Consider the following 19,969-nt stretch of genomic DNA (forward strand, 5'->3'; position numbering starts at 1 on the left):
ATATCACTGCACACCCGCGTAATAAACAGTTAGAATAATGTCTGCTATATGGAATTATTTTAATGTTAATGAAAGCATCATTAGAAATGCATTTTGCAAATTGATCTGTAGGAGGATCTATTAATAAACATCTAATTTGACTGTTCACCTTAAGGTGAGACAATGAAGCGTTTCTGACAAATAAATCCTTTCCAGTGCAAAAGGCTGCACTCCTGCCGATTTAATGCAAGTCTGTCAGTAATGCACGCGTGTGATAGCAAAAGAGAAATCAGTGTAGACAGTGTGAAATCAAAACAATTGCTATCACTATTTTTAAAATAATAAACTTTCTAATTAGCTTTCCTTATCGCTGCATTACTGATATACAGGGCAGAGGCTGTTACAAGTGGTGGCATCTGTCAGAGCTGCCAGAGACACAGTCAGTGGCTCAGAGGGTTAAACCTCCGTACGTGTGATCAAGTTTTTAGTTCAGCCCCCCTCCCCCACTCCCCGAAGTGCTACAGGTCCTGGACATATGGCCTCGCCTTGCACACTGACCCCAAGCTTCGCTCTCTCAGCTGTACAGATGTGTGAGTCTCAAAATGAAAAACATTCCAATGTACTTCTGCAAACAGCAAATGAAGGATCGTCTATTTTCATCCTGCAAACGGCCCTGCAGCTGTGATGCTCCCCTTTTAACTGTGGAAACAAATTCCGTAGATAAAAGCTGGAGGGCAGGAGGCTGTTGTCAGGGAGACGCGCTGTAGCATTGCTCCTGCTCCTTCTCCGTGCATCCTGACAGCTCGATGGGAACAGCAACCAACCTGAAACATCCCATAATAATCATGTGGGACAGTAGGGACAAACCCAGAATTGTTGTCAAACCTCCTCATTTGGTGATGTTTCTCTGAAGTACGGACTCTGGTCCGTTTCCAGTTCAGAGTGATTGTGTGGTGGCGTGTGCTGGTCTCCCACTGTCACACATGTCATTTCAGTACACGGACACCAGGATCCCCTACCCCTCCCAGCAAACGCCACCGTGTTCTCCAGCGCCTGGTGAGTCTGCACACACCGTCTGCCTGTCTTTTTCTGCACTTCCCCTCTCTCTCTCTCTCTCTCTCTCTCTCTCTCTCCCTCCCTCTCCCTCTCCCTCTCCCTCTCCCTAACGGTAAACCGATAAACCACTAAAAAAATTTAGCAGAAGCTAATCATAACCGCTAACCTCTAACTATTATTATATGACTTTAGCTTCCATTTGGTTTTTGGCTGGAGTGATTACCAGGGGATATTTAGTACTTAACCAATTGGGTTGGAAAACGTTGGATTCTCTGGAGTCTCTAGAATAAACCTGCATTGAAATTTTCTTTCTAAGATACTCCATTTGCAAGACAAATGCATTTTTGTTGGAGAAGCCCATGCTGGCATTTTACCCTCAGTGAAGCCCCTTAGGGACTACAAACATGGCGCTGTTTACCCGGAACTTGGAATGAGGGTTTCAGCTCTTTGTTGGTCTACAGTATAACTCTGTCAATCAGAATGCAGAAAATACAACTGGGAGCCTATATCATGAAGCTGGATTATTTCAGAGGATTTCTTGCTTAGCCAGATAACTTGTCGGGTTAAAGTTAGTCTGGGCTATATGTAAGTGAATGAAGATAAATGTAATTCAAACTACGGTACCTTCAATCCAAAAAGTTATCTGGCTAAGCAAGAAATACAGTTCCCTGTTCAGTGCTTAGGTCAGGGTACCCCAGCTTAAATAGACTTTATCTTAGTTCACTTACATTTAGCCCATACTATCTTAAATGTGACAAGTTATGGACCAATCACATCTTGTATTTACACATAGTCAGCCAACAACTGCAGACATGCCCACAACAGGCAGGGTCAAATATTTTTGATTTTATGGTGTAAATTTTTTTTAAACCATTAAACTTTATTCACTTTACCTGCAAAAAAATGGTAGCAGATTTACAGTTAACGGAACAAAATTTAGCGGAAGCTGATTGGTCTGCTAAAGGTTTTCAAAGTTTTTCAGTTATCAGAAATGCTAATCTGCTAACGAAAAAGTTAGCTTGGTTAATTATCAGTTAGCGGATTAGCAGAAGTCTGCCCGCCACTGGTCTCTGGATGCTCACGGCTGGTTCTCCACTGATCTCTGGATGCTCACGGCTGGTTCTCCACTGGTCTAAAGTCAAAGTCTGTTGCAAGACCGAGAGTGATATGTGTCTTCCTTCTAGAATGTTCTGCCTGGTGCACCACTTACTGTCCATGTACCCTGAGCCTACTCACTTCCTGCAATCCAGACAATCTGGTCATTGCCCTGTATAGCTATGAACCCGACCACAACGATGACCTGGGCTTCCACAAGGGGACAAGCTGAAAGTCCTTAACAGGTGAGAGGGGAGTCCTTTACACATCACTAGGCGAGATGGTCACCAGCAGGGATCAGTCCTTATTTACACTTCGCTAGGCGAGGATAGTCACCAGCAGGTGTCAGTCCTTATTTACACTTCGCTAGGCGAGATGGTCACCAGCAGGGATCAGTCCATATTTACACTTCAATAGGCGAGATGGTCTCCAGCAGGTGTCAGTCCTTATTTACCATATCGCTAGGTGAGATGGTCACCAGCAGGGATCAGTCCTTATTTACACATCGCTAGGCGAGATGGTCCACCAGCAGGGATCAGTCCTTATTTACACATCGCTAGGCGAGATGGTCACCAGCAGGGATCAGTCCTTATTTACACATCGCTAGGCGAGATGGTCACCAGCAGGGATCAGTCCTTATTTACACTTCGCTAGGCGAGATGGTCACCAGCAGGGATCAGTCCTTATTTACACTTCGCTAGGCGAGATGGTCACCAGCAGGGATCAGTCCTTATTACACTTCGCTAGGCGAGATGGTCACCAGCAGGGATCAAGTCCATATTACACTTCGCTAGGCGAGATGGGGCACCAGCAGGGATCAGTCCTTATTTACACATCGCTAGGCGAGATGGTCACCAGCAGGATCAGTCCTTATTTACACTTCGCTAGGCGAGATGGTCACCAGCAGGGATCAGTCCTTATTTACACTTCGCTAGGCGAGATGGTCACCAGCAGGGATCAGTCCTTATTTACACATCGCTAGGCGAGATGGTCACCAGCAGGGATCAGTCCTTATTTACACATCGCTAGGCGAGATGGTCACCAGCAGGGATCAGTCCTTATTTACACATCGCTAGGCGAGATGGCACCAGCAGGGATCAGTCCTTATTTACACTTCGCTAGGCGAGATGGTCACCAGCAGGGATCAGTCCTTATTTACACTTCGCTAGGCGAGATGGTCACCAGCAGGTGTCAGTCCTTATTTACATATCGCTAGGCGAGATGGTCACCAGCAGGATCAGTCCTATTTACACATCGCTAGGCGAGATGGTCACCAGCAGGGATCAGTCCTTATTTACACATCGCTAGGCGAGATGGTCACCAGCAGGGATCAGTCCTTATTTACACTTTGCTAGGCGAGATGGTCACCAGCAGGTATCAGTCCTTATTTAATATCGCTAGGCGAGATGGTCACCAGCAGGGATCAGTCCTTATTTACACATCGCTAGGCGAGATGGTCACCAGCAGGGATCAGTCCTTATTTACACATCGCTAGGCGAGATGGTCACCAGCAGGGATCAGTCCTTATTTACACTTTGCTAGGCGAGATGGTCACCAGCAGGTATCAGTCCTTATTTACATATCGCTAGGTGAGATGGTCACCAGCAGGGATCAGTCCTTATTACACATCGCTAGGCGAGATGGTCACCAGCAGGTATCAGTCCTTATTTACATATCGCTAGGTGAGATGGTCCGCAGCAGGGATCAGTCCTTATTTACACATCGCTAGGCGAGATGGTCACCAGCAGGGATCAGTCGGCTGGAGCGCAGAGCCTTAGGCCAAGGCGCCCAATTAGGCAGCCAACCCTGGGCGGGCGTCAACACACTGCAGTACTCATTTAACATTTACTACAAATATACTCAATAATCTTTACTAACCAATACCTTTACAGTATGTTCACCATTCAAGGACCTTTATTAGCAAGAAAAGGTCATCAAAGTTACCTCCACAAGCAGTTATAACAGCAGAGAAAATTCAGGGCATTCTTTCTACGAGAGACGTAAAATACTGCTCTGTTTCTGTTAACTAGTGCATTTAAAGTTAAAGGACAGACTAAAATCTGACTATGCCATCACCACACAACCAGTTAACAGGATGTCAGACATACACTGTTACATACTCTTTCCATGTTATAAAGGAAACTTATTTCATTTGATTTATATTTTCATTTATAGTTGTTCGCTCAACCTTCAAAATGCTTAATATGAATAAAAAATTCTGCAGTTTATGAAATAAATGTCAAAGTGTCAAAAACTTGTGATGTGCAAAAACTTTTGACTGCTAGTTTTTATTTATACTCACACCAGTATATACACTTTTGTATATATGGGGGTGGCATTTGGCACAGTGGGCTAAGCCTGTGTGCCTATAAACAGAAGGTCACCCGTTCAAACCCAGCCTCAGCATGTTTGCGGGTCCTTGAGCAAGGCCCTTAATCTACAGGTAGCTGCCCTTCACTTACTCTACAAAACAGAGCTAGTTGAGGGAGGCATAAAGTCAATAAAGTATTGATTGTTATTAATATTCATCTGCACTTGAAATCACTTGCAACCAGTTTTTCTTACTGGAAGTGAATATTTGTTTAGGACTGTAGTGCTGTTCATGGGACTTCAGTACCTAATTTCGTTCCCTAACATACTGCCCCCATGTACTCAGAATGACAATAAACCATCTTGATTCTGGAACCTTCTCTCCAAGGGATGACCCGGAATGGTACTGGGCTGAATCCCTGACCACCGGCCAGAAGGGCTACATTCCTTTCAACTTTGTTGCCAAGATGGACACCATGGAAACCGAACCGTGAGTCAGACGAGTGCTGAGGATCAGCTCAGGAATGTGTACACAAGCAGACATTGATGTGTCCCTCAGGCAGTGTTCAGGGGACACCGGCTAGTCCCACAGTGACATACTGAAACACCAGCTTATTTTACAGACAGAGCACTGCCAATTCCTCTGTATGCTCATCATTAGAAATTACAAAAGAAAACTCTGGAAGGTTTCTAAAAGGTTCACAGTGGTCTGCTGGCATTCTAGCAGGTTTTTATTCAATTCTTCTGTCACATAGGTGGTTCTTCAAAGATCTTTCCAGAAACGATGCCATGAGGCTGCTGCTGGCCCCAGGAAACACCCAGGGTTCCTTCCTCATCCGGGAGAGTGAGACCAGCAAAGGTGCTCTGCTCTATGGCTGCTTACGCGTAAAGCACTGCTGTGGTTGTATCTTAGCAAAGTGTGATTGGTCTGTGTTTGGCTGCTGTGCGTCTGGTTGGTCCATATTGACTTCTGACCCCTTCTACCTCAAGGCTCATACTCCTTGTCTGTGCGGGATTTGGATCCTGAATGTGGCGACACCGTCAAGCACTACAAGATCCGGAACCTAGACAATGGTGGCTTTTACATCACGCCCCGGATCTCATTCAGCTGCCTCTCGGACCTGGTGCAGCATTACTTCTGTGGGTATTCCCTGAGCCCACGTTCACATTTACTCGCTGACTCTTTATCTGCTGTGTGGCTCTGCGGGTCCAGATGCTGTCGCAGCTGGGCGCCTGGATGCTGTGCTGCCGCTTCTCCTCTCAGCTCCGGCAAGGGTGCGGTGGCCTGCACATGCTGCTCACTGAGGCCACATCCTGCGCAGGCTGTGATGTCAGAGCAGTGCTCTGGCGCCAAGGCGACCAAGCTGCAGCCTCACCTCTCTGTGGGGAGGATGTCGTACTTTGCTCTTCTTCTGAAATGCAGGTTCTTCCACGTTCTCCTCCTCCAGCTTCACCTCTATCTTTGTGAGGTTCTGTTCCTCCTTTCTGCAGATGATGCATCATGAAAATGAAGATGGAGTCGTCCTGCTGCAGCTCTGCCCCCCTGGATTAGCGGGGGGGGGGGGGGGGCTGTGGAGTACTGAAAGGGTCATGCCCCTTTCAGTACTCCACAGCCCCTCCCCCCCCCCCCTGCCTGCAGCCAGCCCCTCACCACTAGGGGTGGACATGCAGCTATATGGAGTCTCTCGCTCTCCTTCTTTCTGAGTGTTTCTTAGTCCATCTGCTTGTTGCCCCCCCTGTAGGTGAAGCAGATGGCCTCTGTTTCCGCCTCCTCAAACCATGCCAGACTCGGGCCCCGCAGAAGCCCTGGTGGCAGGATGAGTGGGAGATCCCCCGGGAATCACTGAAACTGGAGCGTCGCCTGGGGGCAGGGCAGTTTGGGGAGGTGTGGATGGGTGAGTGTGAGGGGCAGTTTGGGGAGGGTGGGTGTGAGGGGCAGTTTGGGGAGGTGTGGATGGGTTGGTGTGAGGGGCAGTTTGGGGAGGTGTGGATGGGTTGGTGTGAGGGGCAGTTTGGGGAGGTGTAGATGGGTTGGTGTGAGGGGCAGTTTGGGGAGGTGTGGATGGGTTGGTGTGAGGGGCAGTTTGGGGAGGTGTAGATGGGTTGGTGTGAGGGGCAGTTTGGGGAGGTTTGGATGGGTGAGTTTGAGGGGCAGTTTGGGGTGGGTTGGTGTGAGGGGCAGTTTGGGGAGGATGGGTGTGAGGGGCAGTTTGGGGTGGGTTGGTGTGAGGGGTCTGTGGTTCCCTATGGGGCTGGAGGGCCCTGTTGAGTCATATGACTGAGTAGAATGTTAATCTCACTGTTACCGACATCCACCAAACTACAGCCAGACACTAACCATACCTAGAAAAGTCCTCACTTCTGGATTGATGCTGGACTTTGATTTGGCGTTTGTAGTGAGACAGCGTATCCACACCGTCCCCAATGGACACCTGCAATCCCTGTCAGGGTTCCCGCAGGGTCTTGAAAGGTCTAAAAAAGGTCTTAAATTTAACTTACTGAAACCTGCAAGAACCCTGCCCTCTGCTCCACAGGGACGTACAACCAGCGCAAAGTGGCCATCAAGAACCTGAAAGCGGGGACCATGTCGCCTGGGGCCTTCCTGGCGGAGGCCAACCTCATGAAGCACCTGCAGCATCCACGCCTCGTACGGCTTTATGCCGTGGTGACGCAGGAGCCCATCTACATCATCACAGAATACATGGAGAACGGTGAGCCCGCCCCGCCCCAAGACCACCAAGTGGACGTCTTTAAGATGATGTTGTGGTCTCTGTTAGTACCTCTGCAAAGACTGAGTTCAGCACAAAACGGCTTTTTTGACTGGCAGTCCAGTAGCCATAAGAGCAGATGCCATAATCATGGGTTCCTGTAATCCTCAGAAGTACAAACACTGCCCTCACCCCCCCACATTAGCCAATTTTGCTTTTCTTCTCTGAAGCATCTTGAGGTGAAATTATTTAATTTGTTAACCAAAGTCCCCCTCAGTGGTTAAGCTGCACCAGTCACATAGTGAAACTGGGTATGGTAGCACATGTTTATTATAAACTGGCTCTGTGTGGTGCGGACCTGGAGCTCAGATGCCTGTCAGAAAGGGTCTATTCTTGGATGGAAACACAGCACCTTCCGCGCATTGCCTCCTTTCCTGATAAGACCTTCGGCTGTTCCGTCAGCGCTGGGCAGCTTGGGTGGGTGTGGTGGAGGCGCCGCCCTGCTGTGTGACCTCCTGAAGCTCTGTGTACCTGCTCCTTTATGTAGACACAAAGCCTCAGGAAATAACAGGGTGTGTTGGGAGAAGGAGACGTCCCCCCGCACGCGGGATGAAGGCTGGCCCCCATTTCCTTCAGCTCTCTCCTCACTGAGGTCCTGGGGCACCAACAGGAGGCAGGAGGCTCATATCCAGCTCTGAGGGACACCAAAGCACATGCTACTTGCGTGTATGAATAAAGATGTGAAAATGTTTCACAGTAAAGATGAAGACGGAAGACCATCCTATCAGACCCTTAATCCAGCTGCGTATCTGATTAACTTAGGTAAACTTGTAGTCTAACTCCTGTGCTGTTCCTTTTTGCAGGAAGCCTGGTGGATTTTCTCAAGACGAATGCAGGAATGAATTTAACCATCAATATCCTGATTGATATGGCCTCCCAGGTGAGTTTGTCTGTCTTTGCCTGTGTCTGTCTTTGTCCCTGCCCCTAGGTCTGTCTCATTTTCTGTTCCCCTCCTTTTGTCTGGTTCTGTTCCTGTGTCTGTCTATGTCTCAGTGTCGATCTCTGTTTTTGTCCGTGTCTGTTTCTGCACCTGTTTGTGCCTCTGTCCCTGTCTCTGTCCTTGTGTCTGTTGCTGTCCATGTCTCTATCTGTCCCTGTGTCTGACTCAGCGCGCCCCACCAACTCACCCCTGCCAGCGCGCCCCACCAACTCACCCCACCAGTTCGTCCTGCCAGCTCACCCCTGCCAGCTCATCCAACCAGCTCGCCCCCACTAGCTTGCCCCCACTAGCTTGTCCCGCCAGCTCACCCATGCCGGCTCGTCCCGCCAGTTCATCCCCCCCAGCTCGCCCCGCCAGCTCACCCACGCCAACTCCTTCTGCCAGCTCACCCCCGGAGGCTCGTCCCACCACCGGGTCCCCCTGGTCCCCTGGCTCTGTCTGCTGTCACAGTGACTCTGCCCACCTCCTGAAAATAGCTCAGAATTTTACCAGCATGCTGCTGGCCATGCCTAGAAAACTAGGTGTCCCACCCAACAGACATGTCTCCTCCCACTTGCAGCCTACAGCCCCGCTCATCTTATCCCCATCATCTGCAAGACTCTATGTGTGTGTGCAGCTTGCTTAGTAGAACGTGTGGTTTGCACAAAGTTAGTTTGAAGCTCCTGTGAACCGTTTGCAGTAGGAAAGACCCAAATTAGGTAAAGACCACACATGGTGCTGAGGGGTTTCTGCTCTGTAGACTCCAGAGACTGAGCAGGATGCTGTGAGAGGTTTTGTGATGGTGACGGCCCACGGGGACCCGCATCCCAGCACCGCATGTGTAGACAGCCGAGGCTCGGATGCCAGCTGGAGCTAAAAGCCAAACAAAGTAGCGGCGAACAGACAGCAGCCTGCTCTGTGAATAATGACTCTGATCGCCTACGGAGGCTCACCCATTCCGGGCATGTACCAACAGCATTCAAAATAGCCAGGTTCATTCCCATCTTGAAAAAACCGACTCTAAATCCCTCGGACACTTGCAACTACCGACCAGTATCGCTTCTTTCCTTCCTTTCAAAAATCCTCGAACGCACAGTCTACAACCAGCTCTCTCTTTATGTTTCTCAGAACAACCTCCAGGATCCTAATCAGTCTGGCTTCAAAGCAGCTCACTCCACAGAGACTGCCCTCTTAGCAGTAACTGAGAAGCTGCATGCTGCTAGGTCAGCTAAACTGTCATCTGTCCTCATCCTTTTTGACCTATCAGCAGCATTTGACACGGTTAACCACAAGACTCTCCTGTCCATCCTTAGGAGTCTTGGCATTGGTGGTTTGGCTTGGCAATGGCTTGCATCCTACCTCGAAGGCCGATCATACCGAGTGACATGGAAAGGACTCACATCTACTCCACGTAGTCTCTTCACTGGTGTCCCTCAGGGCTCAGGGTTTTTGGCCCACTCCTGTTCTCCCTCTATACCAAATCTCTTGGTGAGGTCATATCCTCTCATGGCTTCTCTTACCACTGCTATGCAGATGACACTCAACTCATCCTCTCCTACCCTCCTTCAGACACTCTTGTCTCCACTAAGATATCTGCATGTCTAGCAGATATCTCATCTTGGATGACCGCTCACCAACTGAAACTCAACCCTAGTAAAACGGAACTGCTGTACATCCCTGCTGACTCATCCCCCCTCCTGGACCTTGCGATCTCCCTCGACAACTCCCTGATCCGTCCTTCGGTTACTGCTCGCAACCTTGAGGTTACCATGGACAATCGTCTGTCCTTTTCCTCTCATATCGCCAACGTTTCCCGCTCTTGACGGTTTCTCCTGTTTAATATCAGAAGGATACGTCCATTTCTTTCCACACGGCAACCCAGATACTCGTTCAGTCCCTCGTCATCTCCCGCCTTGACTACTGCAACTCGCTCCTAGCGGGTTTAACACTGAGCATCATTCGTCCCCTCCAACTGATTCAGAATGCAGCTGCTCGACTTGTTTTCAACCTTCCCAAGTTCTCCCACACCACTCCTTTGCTGCGCTCCCTACACTGGCTTCCTGTGGCTGCCCGCATCAGATTCAAAACACTGATGCTCGCATACAAAGCCAAAAATGATCTGGCTCCATCCTACCTAAAAGACCTCATCACACCCCGCACTGCACCACGATCTCTCCGATCTTCCAGCACTGCTCGACTGGTCCCACCACCCCTCAAGGCACAAGGAAGACACACCTCTCGGCTCTTCTCTGTTCTGGCACCAAGTTGGTGGAATGAACTCCCCCTAGATGTCCGAACAGCTGAGTCACTGAATGTCTTCAAAAGACGACTTAAAACACCTTTTCCAGAAATACCTGAATTAGCACTTCTGGCATCATACTTTCTGGCATTCCTTTAAAAAAAAAAAAAAAGCACTTTTCCAACAGAGTATTAGATCGATGGTATTCATAGCCTTGGTTTTATTGAGCTAGTATCGGGAAAAATTCATTGTAGAGTCTTAAAGCACATGTAAGTCGCTCTGGCTAAGGGCGTCTGCCAAATGCTGTAAATGTAAATGTAAATTCAGATCCCAAACAGCACGGTGCTGCCATTCCCTGGGTCACAAGACCTTAAATTTCAGTCAAGCCGGTCGGAGGGACTCCACTGATTCTCCCCCTCCTGATCAACAATGGGCATCATGTGACTCGTATTGGAACAACTCAAAGCGACAGGTGACTCCAGGACATACATAAGAACATAAGAAGGCAAGAAATTTACAAACAAGTGAGAAGAGATGAAGCAGATTAGCTCAGGCTAGCTGACATCCTTCAGATGTTTAACTGAGTCTAAAATTGCATTGCGGGAGCATGTGTCTGACCTAGGGTCATTTTCCCTCTGTCAGAGGGGCTTGGTGGAGCAGAGCTTCTTTGGGCAAGTGCCCCACCCAGCTGAGTGCTGCCTCTGAGATTTGTCTCCCCCTGCAGGTGGCTGAGGGCATGGCGTTCATTGAGCAGCGGAATTACATCCACAGGGACCTGAGAGCCGCCAACATCCTGGTCTCTGAGGAGCTCATCTGCAAGATCGCCGACTTTGGACTCGCTCGCCTCATCGAGGACAATGAGTACACAGCCAGAGAGGGTACCTGGGCCATGCTGTGCATTTTGAAATTATTTTTCTCTTTTGTTGACCAAATATGTAACCTGTGAAACTCAGGACAGCCTCTGTTTTATGGTGGAGGTGTGATTGACCCGCAACTTTTTTATTCAGAAGGATCTGGAAATTTGGTTTTCTGGTTACAATGATAAGTGTTTATTTGATAAGATGAGTGGAAAGTCAGATAATTGGAATCCAGACAAGAAAAATAAGCAAGTATTCAGGGAATTCATTTGAAAATCCTGTGCACATACACTACCAGTCAAAAGCTGAGATTTTCTACATTTGCATGTTACTCACTTAACATCTTAACATACTAAAAATACACTCAGTATTCTTTGCTAACAAATAAATTTACTGTATGTTCACCATTTAAGTGCCTTTATTAGCAAAAAAATGTCATCTTTCAAAAAAAATGTTTTATTCATCAAAGTTACCTCCTCTAGCAGTTGGAATAGCTGGGAAGATTCAAGGCATTCTGTCTACAAGAGACATTAAATACTGCTGGGATGAAACCGTTACCTAGTGCATTTAAAGTTAAAGGACAGCCTAAAACCTGACTATGCCATCACCACACAACCTGTTAACAGGATGTCAGGCATGCACTGTTACATACTCTTTCCATGTTATAAAGGAAACTTGTTTTATTTGACTTACAGTTATAGTTGTGCACTCGACTTTGTTACGTTCCTCTGACTGTGACAGGCGACTTTGTTACGACCCTCTGACAGTGACATGGGACTTTGTTACGACCCTCTGACTGTGACAGGTGACTTTGTTACGACCCTCTGACTGTGACAGGCGGTGTTTTGTTACATCCCTCTGACTGACATGTGGCTTTAACACGTCCCTTTGATTATGACCAGTGGCTTTGTTACATCCCTCTGACTGTGGAATGTGGCTTTGACACGTCCCTTTGATTAAGAACATAAGAACATAAGAACTATACAAACGAGAGGAGGCCATTCGGCCCATCGAGCTCGCTTGGGGAGAACTTAACTAATAGCTCAGAGTTGTTAAAATCTTATCTAGCTCTGATTTAAAGGAACCCAAGGATTCAGCTTGCACTACGTTATCAGGAAGACTATTCCATACTCTGACTACACGCTGTGTAAAGAAGTGCTTCCTTAAATCCAGTTTATGACCGGTGGCTTTGTTACATCCCTCTGACTGTGACAGGCTGGAACTTTCTACGTGGTATCATCATGATCCAAAGCCACATCTCATATGCCACACTGAACAGTGTGAATCCATGGCTTTGGTGTAGCACCACCTAGTGTTTATTTCAGCTCTCGTCACCGAAATGCTGTTGTATTTGGATTAAGCATTGTGAAGGGCGTGGCTGGGATGGGGTGGTTCTGTGAAGAGCGCATGGGATGGGGGGGTTCTGTGAAGGGCGCATCTGGGATGGGGGGGTTCTGTGAAGAGCGCATGGGATGGGGGGGTTCTGTGAAGGGCACGGCTGGGATGGGGGGGTTCTGTGAAGGGAGCGGCTGGGATGGGGGGGTTCTGTGAAGGGATGGGATGGGGGGGTTCTGTGAAGGGCGCGGCTGGGATGGGGGGGTTCTGTGAAGGGCTGGGATGGGGGGGTCTGCATACTGTAGCTTCGTGATGCTGCATGTCGGCATTGGACAGTGTCTCGGCATCATCATGGCGAATCACCTGCTGCTTTCCTTCCCCTTTTCAGGTGCCAAGTTCCCCATCAAATGGACCGCCCCTGAAGCCATAAACTACGGAACCTTCTCCATCAAGTCAGATGTGTGGTCTTTTGGGATCCTGCTGACGGAGATTGTGACGTACGGCCGCATCCCGTACCCAGGTACCCATGCCGACCTACCAGAACATTCCAATGCTTCAATGAGGTGAGGCACTGATGGCTGAGGGTGTCCCATGTGTCCTCTTCCCCCCGTCAGGCATGACCAACTCCGAGGTGATCCAGAACCTGGAACGGGGGTACCGCATGCCCCAGCCTGACAACTGCCCCCAGGAGCTGTACAGCATCATGAATATGTGCTGGCAGGAGACCCCAGAGAACCGGCCCACATTCGAGTATCTGCGGAGTGTTCTGGAGGACTTCTTTACTGCCACAGAGCAACAGTACCAGAGCCAGCCCGGCTGAGGTCCAGACAGACTGACTGACAGACAGACAGACTTACTGACAGACAGAAGGAGAGACAGACAGACAGACTGAAGGAGACTGACAGACAGACTTACTAACAGACTGAAGGAGACTGACAGACAGACGGAGACAGACAAACTGAGATACAGACAGACAGGCTGAAGGAGACTGACAGACAGACAGACTGAGATACGAAGAGACAGACTGAAGGAGGCTGACAGACTTACTGAAAGATAGACAGACAGACAGCGACAGAGAGAACAATCAGGTGGTGCAATCGCTGTGATAGATATCCAATAGATAGACATGAAAAGCCACAGAGACAGACAGAACTACTCATAGGTCACACACACACACACAGGTTTATAATTACATCTTTGTGGGGACTCTCCATTCATTTCTATGGGGAAAACCTTAAACCCAACATGCCGACCTTAACCCTACCCAGCCATACCTTTAACCATAAATAACCAAACAAAATGCAAAACTTTTGGCATTTTTAGTTTTTTGATTGCATCCACAGATATTTGTGGGGACCTGAAAAATGATCCGCACACACACACAGACTCACAGTAATGCACACAGACATGAACACAGACTGCCAGACTGACATGAGGTGAACACCCCCACGCTCACACGTATATACACTTCTGGAGTTTCACTGTGGACTCCCAGCAAGCTGAGCCTGCTAAATTATGGTAGCTCCTCTTTGACAAAGAAATATCACCCACACCAGTAAAGGCTGAGGTTAAACGATGGGATGAAACCCCTTGTGCAGGTTACCTATATATCTGATTAGCACACCCACGCCCCCCGCAGCATCACCGTACCCACAGCACATGCTACCCCAGAACCTGCCTTCCTTACGCTGCCCATGTATCTACTGTTAAATCCTTTATCCTTTTATTGTCTTTCTTGCTTGGGATTTTGTATGGAAAAATGTTTTTTTTAGCAATTCTGAGCTTTTCTATGTATTTTATATTATGCCTTTGAGGACACAAATGCAAGAAAATAAAATCTGAGCAAAGAGGTGATGTGTCACAGGTACACTCAGCTTCATTAGGGGCTGTGAGACATAGGGCGCTTTTCACGATGTACCGTACTTTTGGTACTTCCATAAAATAGCAAAACTATGGCACTTATTTTGTGTCGGTTTTCCACTGGCGTAAAAACTGGCACCGACGACAAATGACATCATCAGTGACCACCCCTGACTGACATCATCATAAACCGCGGCGCGGTATTAACAGCTGTTATTTCGCTGGATTCAAACGTAGAAGACGAGCTGAGACTGGTGCTCGGTCGACAAGCTTTTTGCGATTGTTCGGTATTTCGCGTGTGCCCCATTTCTTCCAAGCGGCTTGTTATTACGGCAAATACTTTTTTATTTCGAGTGGTGCCATCCAAATCTCGCTGGATCTGTTCATCCGACCATATGGCGATTAAAGCCTGTGTTTCCTCGTTTGTCCGTCCTTCCATTTTACGTTTTTTTATATTTTTGTTTCTACTGCTTTTCATTTAGTTTCTCGCTGTTTGCTGTGTTTCAAAAGATGGCAGTTGTATTTCGTGTTTCAGCGGCAGGCTATTTGCATAACCAATCGACAGCAAATATGTTTGCAAGTCCCACCCCAAAGTACCGAAGTACCAAAGAAGTACCCTAGCTAGTTTGGGACTTTCAGTACTGGAACTTTCGGTACTGGTACTCGACCAGAAGTCAATGGAAAAGCAAATGTACCGAAAGTACCATACTTTGTGCGGTGGAAAACTGCCAGTAGTTTCACAGGCACACTGGCCCTGGGCTGCTCAGCTTCATTAGGGGCTCTGAGATGCGGTTTCACAAACATACTGGGCTGCGCAGCTTCATTAGCGATTCTGAGATACAACTTCCTTGTGTTTTTTATACACCATGCTTCCAAGAATTACTATTGAGGGATGGGAAATACAGTGATATAGGAAGAAAAATCCTTAGGCACGATTCATGAGGGTTTAAAAATCAACAAACACCAGCACTCCCCCCACCCTCAGCCTGCCTTCTCCATCACTGCAGGAACCATTCAGTTAGTGCCTTTACCTTTCTGTAAAAGCACTTTTTAAAAGGTCTGAGTAGCTCAAACAGCTTCATAGAGGAATGTAGATGCCTGATTTGTAGAAATAGATTCCATTTTCTCAGCTTCTGTTGGAAAGCATCAATGAACCATTGCTGTAATATGAAAGAAAGAGTGGAGTGCTGAATAGGGACAGGGGTGTAGAAACTGGGGACCCCCCCCCCCCCCCAATATTTAATTTGGCTTCATTTATCCTCCAACAAACAGACATTTATATTTAAAATATTAAGTTGTGTCTCCCCAATATCAAACTCTCTCCTACGCCATTGGACAGGGGCTCCTCAGGCTACCATAACAATGGTGACAGAACAGGTGTCCCTGGGTCAGGTTCAGCCCCACCCTGTCCTACTGCAGTTACATATACAGGTAGGACCGTGAATTGCGTCATTCAGTAAACAAGAAAATTATGTAACTGCAATTACACCATAAAGGATACTATATATGTAATTAAACATTATGTAAAACCGTAAATGACTGGAAATGTTTAACTTATTAGTATTTATTTATCGATACATGATTTGGACTCTATCCTATTACTGTACTATGCATCAGTAAAAATCGCAAATTTAACTGAACCGCACACTTCGGTCACAGGCCGAGCACAGGGGTCCCTCTCCCCAATCGCCAGTTATCGAATTTTCCGTTGCATGACTGGCTAAGCAGAGCGGTAAGCCCCGCCCTCTGGCCGGACTGCGCACGACGATTGGCTGAATCGGAGTTCAAAGCGCAGTCCCCGTTACGGCATCCAGACGCCTGTGCCGACGCTCCGTGCCTCAGTCCGGAGGTAAAATGGCGCTGACTCAAGGAACAAAGAAGAAAGTTTGTTATTATTATGATGGTAAGCTCCGGCACGCTATGCACCACCGCTCGGTTTGAGGTTATTGGGATGTGGATTGCGCTATGATCTGGAGGGAGAGGGAAGTCGTTTGTGTGTTTTTGGCGGCCGAGGCGCCACGGGCTGCAGGGGCGGGCCGCCGTCAATTCGCGGGGGCCGCTCGCCGGGCTGCATGTCACCAAGGACGTAGCCGCTGGGTGCCTGGTGCCCGCTGCTCCGCGTCTTTCTCTGAAGAGCCGCTGTTTATGCAGTTAGACATGTAAAGCTGACACGGAACTACTTGCAGCGGGGTGAGCGCGCTCTCCGGACCGTCACGGCGGCATCTCCCCGGTGGCCGGTATATGTCCGTCCGGAGCTATTCGCGAACGGGTTCTTCAGCAGTCACCCTCAGGGCCATATTTATGTACTATCAATATTTTGGCTTTGAGGGGGCTGCATGCTTGTGCGCTGTGGTTAATGCTGCTCCTCGTTTTGATAGTGTGAGCTCAGGTCTTCTCCCTGCCCCCCCTCTAGGTGACGTCGGTAACTATTACTACGGCCAGGGGCACCCCATGAAGCCGCACCGCATCCGCATGACCCACAACCTGCTGCTCAACTACGGTCTATACCGCAAGATGGAGATCTACGTATGTACGCAGTGCCCTAATGCAAGGGCTCTGGCCATAAGCACTTCTGTGTGGTCATGTATGTGATCTGCCTATCCCCTCCACAGCGCCCCCATAAGGCCAATGCAGAGGAGATGACCAAATACCACAGTGACGACTACATCAAGTTCCTGCGCTCCATCCGCCCAGACAATATGTCTGAGTACAGCAAGCAGATGCAGAGATGTGAGTGGATGATGGGGGCAGGCGGGAAGGCCCACACCTCTAGCTTCACCTCCTCCTGCAGCTCCTCTGTTTAAACATCGTTTTTCTCTCTGCATAGTTAATGTGGGTGAGGACTGTCCAGTGTTCGATGGCCTGTTTGAGTTCTGCCAGCTCTCCACTGGGGGCTCTGTTGGTGAGTAGGGGTGCTGTTACTAAGGGGCGGGGGCGGGGGTGTCTGCGAGTCTTATCGTCTCCTGCAAACACCCTCCACAGCTGGAGCAGTCAAGCTGAACAAGCAGCAGACGGACATCGCCATCAACTGGGCGGGAGGGCTGCATCACGCCAAGAAGTCCGAGGCCTCCGGCTTCTGCTACGTCAACGACATCGTCCTGGCCATTCTGGAGCTGCTGAAGTAAGCGGGACTGAGCGGCATGTGGAGGGATGTCCGGGGTGCTGCCAACACGGGGTAACCTCCAGCTGTGTCGCTGGATACCTGGCAGGTACCACCAGAGGGTGCTGTACATCGACATTGACATTCACCACGGTGATGGCGTGGAGGAGGCCTTCTACACCACTGACCGCGTCATGACTGTATCTTTCCACAAGTACGGAGAGTACTTTCCGGGCACCGGGGACCTCAGGGTGCGTGTCCCGCCCACCGGAGTGCTGAGCTCTGCACAGGCCCCTCCCTCATTGTGGTCACTTAACAATACTGGCTTTTTTTTTTGTGTGTTGGTTTTTTTGTTTTACTCCTTCCTCCTCTTGTCCCGTATGAAGCTATGCTCCTCAGTCTGTTCAGGTTCGGATAGCTCCCCCTATGGTTTGTGGGTGTCTTTCTGTGTTTGTCGTATTGTGTAGCTCTTGGATTACTGCTCTTTTAGTGTAAGCTCAGCCTAGCTGCGTTTATGCCCAATAGGCTCCTTAACGGCTGTATGCTTGTAATGTCTCTTCTATGTCACTTTGTACAAAACTGCCTACTAAATGGCTGTAATGTCTGATGCAGTCAGCAGGGGGCGCACGGCCTTGCTCATCTGTTCCTGTTTTGGTTATGCTTCCTTGTCGCTACTTTAGTTTGTGAGGCTGAAAAGAATGAACTTTTCTATTGATGTGCTTTTTTTTTTTTTTTTTTTTTTCTTACTGTAAGGAACTAGCTGTGTCTGAGAGCCTGACTGTTTCTCCCCCCACCAGGACATTGGTGCGGGGAAGGGCAAGTACTATGCTGTGAACTACCCCCTCCGAGACGGAATTGATGACGAGTCGTATGAAGCCATCTTCAAACCTGTAGGTTGCTTCTCCCTGGCTTTGGCTTTAGTGTTACGATACCAAAATTGCTTTGCTATTGAATTTCAGCTTCAGTCACTTTTCTTCTCCCCTAGAAAAGGGAAATGCTCTCAAATGTTGTCCTGGGCTCTGTAGTGGAGTTGAAATTGGCACTTACTAGTCAACAAAAATGTTTGTGCCCAGGGAGCTGGGGGTTAAGGGCCTTGCCCAAGGACCCACGGACATGCTGAGGCTGGGTTTGAACTGGCAACCTTGTGATTACAGGCAACACAGGCTTAGCCCACTGAGCCACACGCTGTTATATCCATAATTGAGTAATTCTATTACTAATCTGATGTTTCTTTAAGTAATATTGATACATTGCATTTGGTACAAGGCAGGAACCAACTAACCCTTTCAGGGTCATACGTATGGTTAATTTTAAGTTGTGTCTGGACAGCGGAAGGAAATGGAGACCCTGCAGCAAAGCCCTGCCCACATGGGGTGAAGGTGTGAGCAGTGATGGGCTTGCACCACACAGTGGCAGTGTTAATATCGATGTTGCAATTGCAACATCACAAGGACCACGATAGTATGCTGGGTTCAGGCCATCAATATGTTGTGCTAAAATGTTTTTGGTCAGTCAGGGAATAAAATTAACAATTTTTAACAAAGGTTACTTTTCAAAATCGTGTGTGTGTGTGAGATCATTCTCGACATAGCTGTTTGACTTTCTTTGCCCCGAGCCTGCCAGTTGGTGACCGCGGCTGTACATTATGTATATTACTGTTGTGGATGGCCATCAGTCCCCCCCCCCCCCCCCCCCCCCCAAAATAATGTACTAGTACAGTGGTACCACAGCACTGGAACTTAATCCATTCAGAACTCCAGATCGCATCCTAATAAGTTCGTGTTCTGATTGAATTTTCCCCATAAGTAATGGAAAACCAATAAATTGGTTCCGGACCCCAAAAAAAACAGTAATTTGTAAAGTAAGAAAATGTATCCAAACAATGTGTCCTGCTCAGATCATCCACTCCTTCCGTCTGCCACGCCCCCTCGTTGACCCTGTGTGGAATTCCCTTGTGATCAGCTGTTTCTGGTTGTTGTCACGAGTCCTCTGTAACTTCGTCCGTGTTTGTTTCCCCAGTTCGGTTATTGTATTGTCCGTCTGCGTTTTGCCTGCCTTACCTGTAATTAAACCCCGTATTCCCCGATACCCTGACGTCTGTGCCTTTGTCTCCGTTCTGTCCCCGCTCGGCACAACAATATTATTATAATTATTAAAATAAGATCTATTTAAAAATGTTTTATTGTATAATTGCTGTTACATTTAGACAATGAGACAGTATTTTTACTGTCTCTATTCAGCTAGTGTAAACATGCATGATACTCACTCACATCGAATGCGAGGCTGAAACTGAAGCGTTACCCTTTGTTTCCGCTGAGAGACGTGCCGCGTGACTCATTTCCCTGCGCGTAAATTGTCTTAGGTCAGCGTTCACAGTTTCTCTTCTGAGATTCTGATCGATCTCTAGGTCATTTTTTTCGAACTGGTTGGTTCGACTTTTAAGAAATTCGA

At 48.3% G+C, this 19,969-nt stretch overlaps 2 protein-coding genes across 2 annotated transcripts; both read left to right on the forward strand.

Annotated features, from left to right (window-relative positions):
* Positions 1-29: 29 nt before the first annotated feature.
* On the forward strand, positions 30-14,408 carry LOC140577639 (proto-oncogene tyrosine-protein kinase LCK-like). The gene is given in 12 exon segments (XM_072708835.1): positions 30-1,035; positions 2,286-2,351; positions 2,354-2,375; positions 4,829-4,930; positions 5,196-5,299; positions 5,431-5,580; positions 6,183-6,335; positions 6,975-7,151; positions 8,012-8,088; positions 11,091-11,244; positions 12,947-13,078; positions 13,173-14,408. Coding segments are annotated over 12 exon segments (1,416 nt in total). The 5' UTR covers positions 30-962; the 3' UTR covers positions 13,379-14,408.
* A 1,782-nt stretch (positions 14,409-16,190) lies between these two features.
* Positions 16,191-19,036, forward strand: LOC140587587 (histone deacetylase 1). The gene is made up of 8 exons (XM_072708836.1): positions 16,191-16,321; positions 16,832-16,944; positions 17,031-17,148; positions 17,246-17,320; positions 17,401-17,539; positions 17,628-17,769; positions 18,316-18,408; positions 18,848-19,036. The coding sequence occupies exons 1-8, from the start codon at positions 16,273-16,275 to the stop codon at positions 18,893-18,895; spliced, it is 777 nt and encodes a 258-aa protein (XP_072564937.1). The 5' UTR covers positions 16,191-16,272; the 3' UTR covers positions 18,896-19,036.
* Positions 19,037-19,969: the final 933 nt, after the last annotated feature.

Source organism: Paramormyrops kingsleyae, unplaced genomic scaffold, assembly GCF_048594095.1.
Source record: "Paramormyrops kingsleyae isolate MSU_618 unplaced genomic scaffold, PKINGS_0.4 ups389, whole genome shotgun sequence".
Lineage (NCBI taxonomy): Eukaryota > Metazoa > Chordata > Actinopteri > Osteoglossiformes > Mormyridae > Paramormyrops > Paramormyrops kingsleyae.

Coding starts and splice junctions, on each gene's coding strand:
- LOC140587587 (XM_072708836.1), top strand. CDS start 16,273: ATGGCGCTGACTCAAGGAACAAAGAAGAAAGTTTGTTATTATTATGAT. Junction 16,322..16,831: donor AGTTTGTTATTATTATGATG/GTAAGCTCCGGC, acceptor CCCCCCCTCTAG/GTGACGTCGGTAACTATTAC. Junction 17,149..17,245: donor CAGCAAGCAGATGCAGAGAT/GTGAGTGGATGA, acceptor CTCTCTGCATAG/TTAATGTGGGTGAGGACTGT.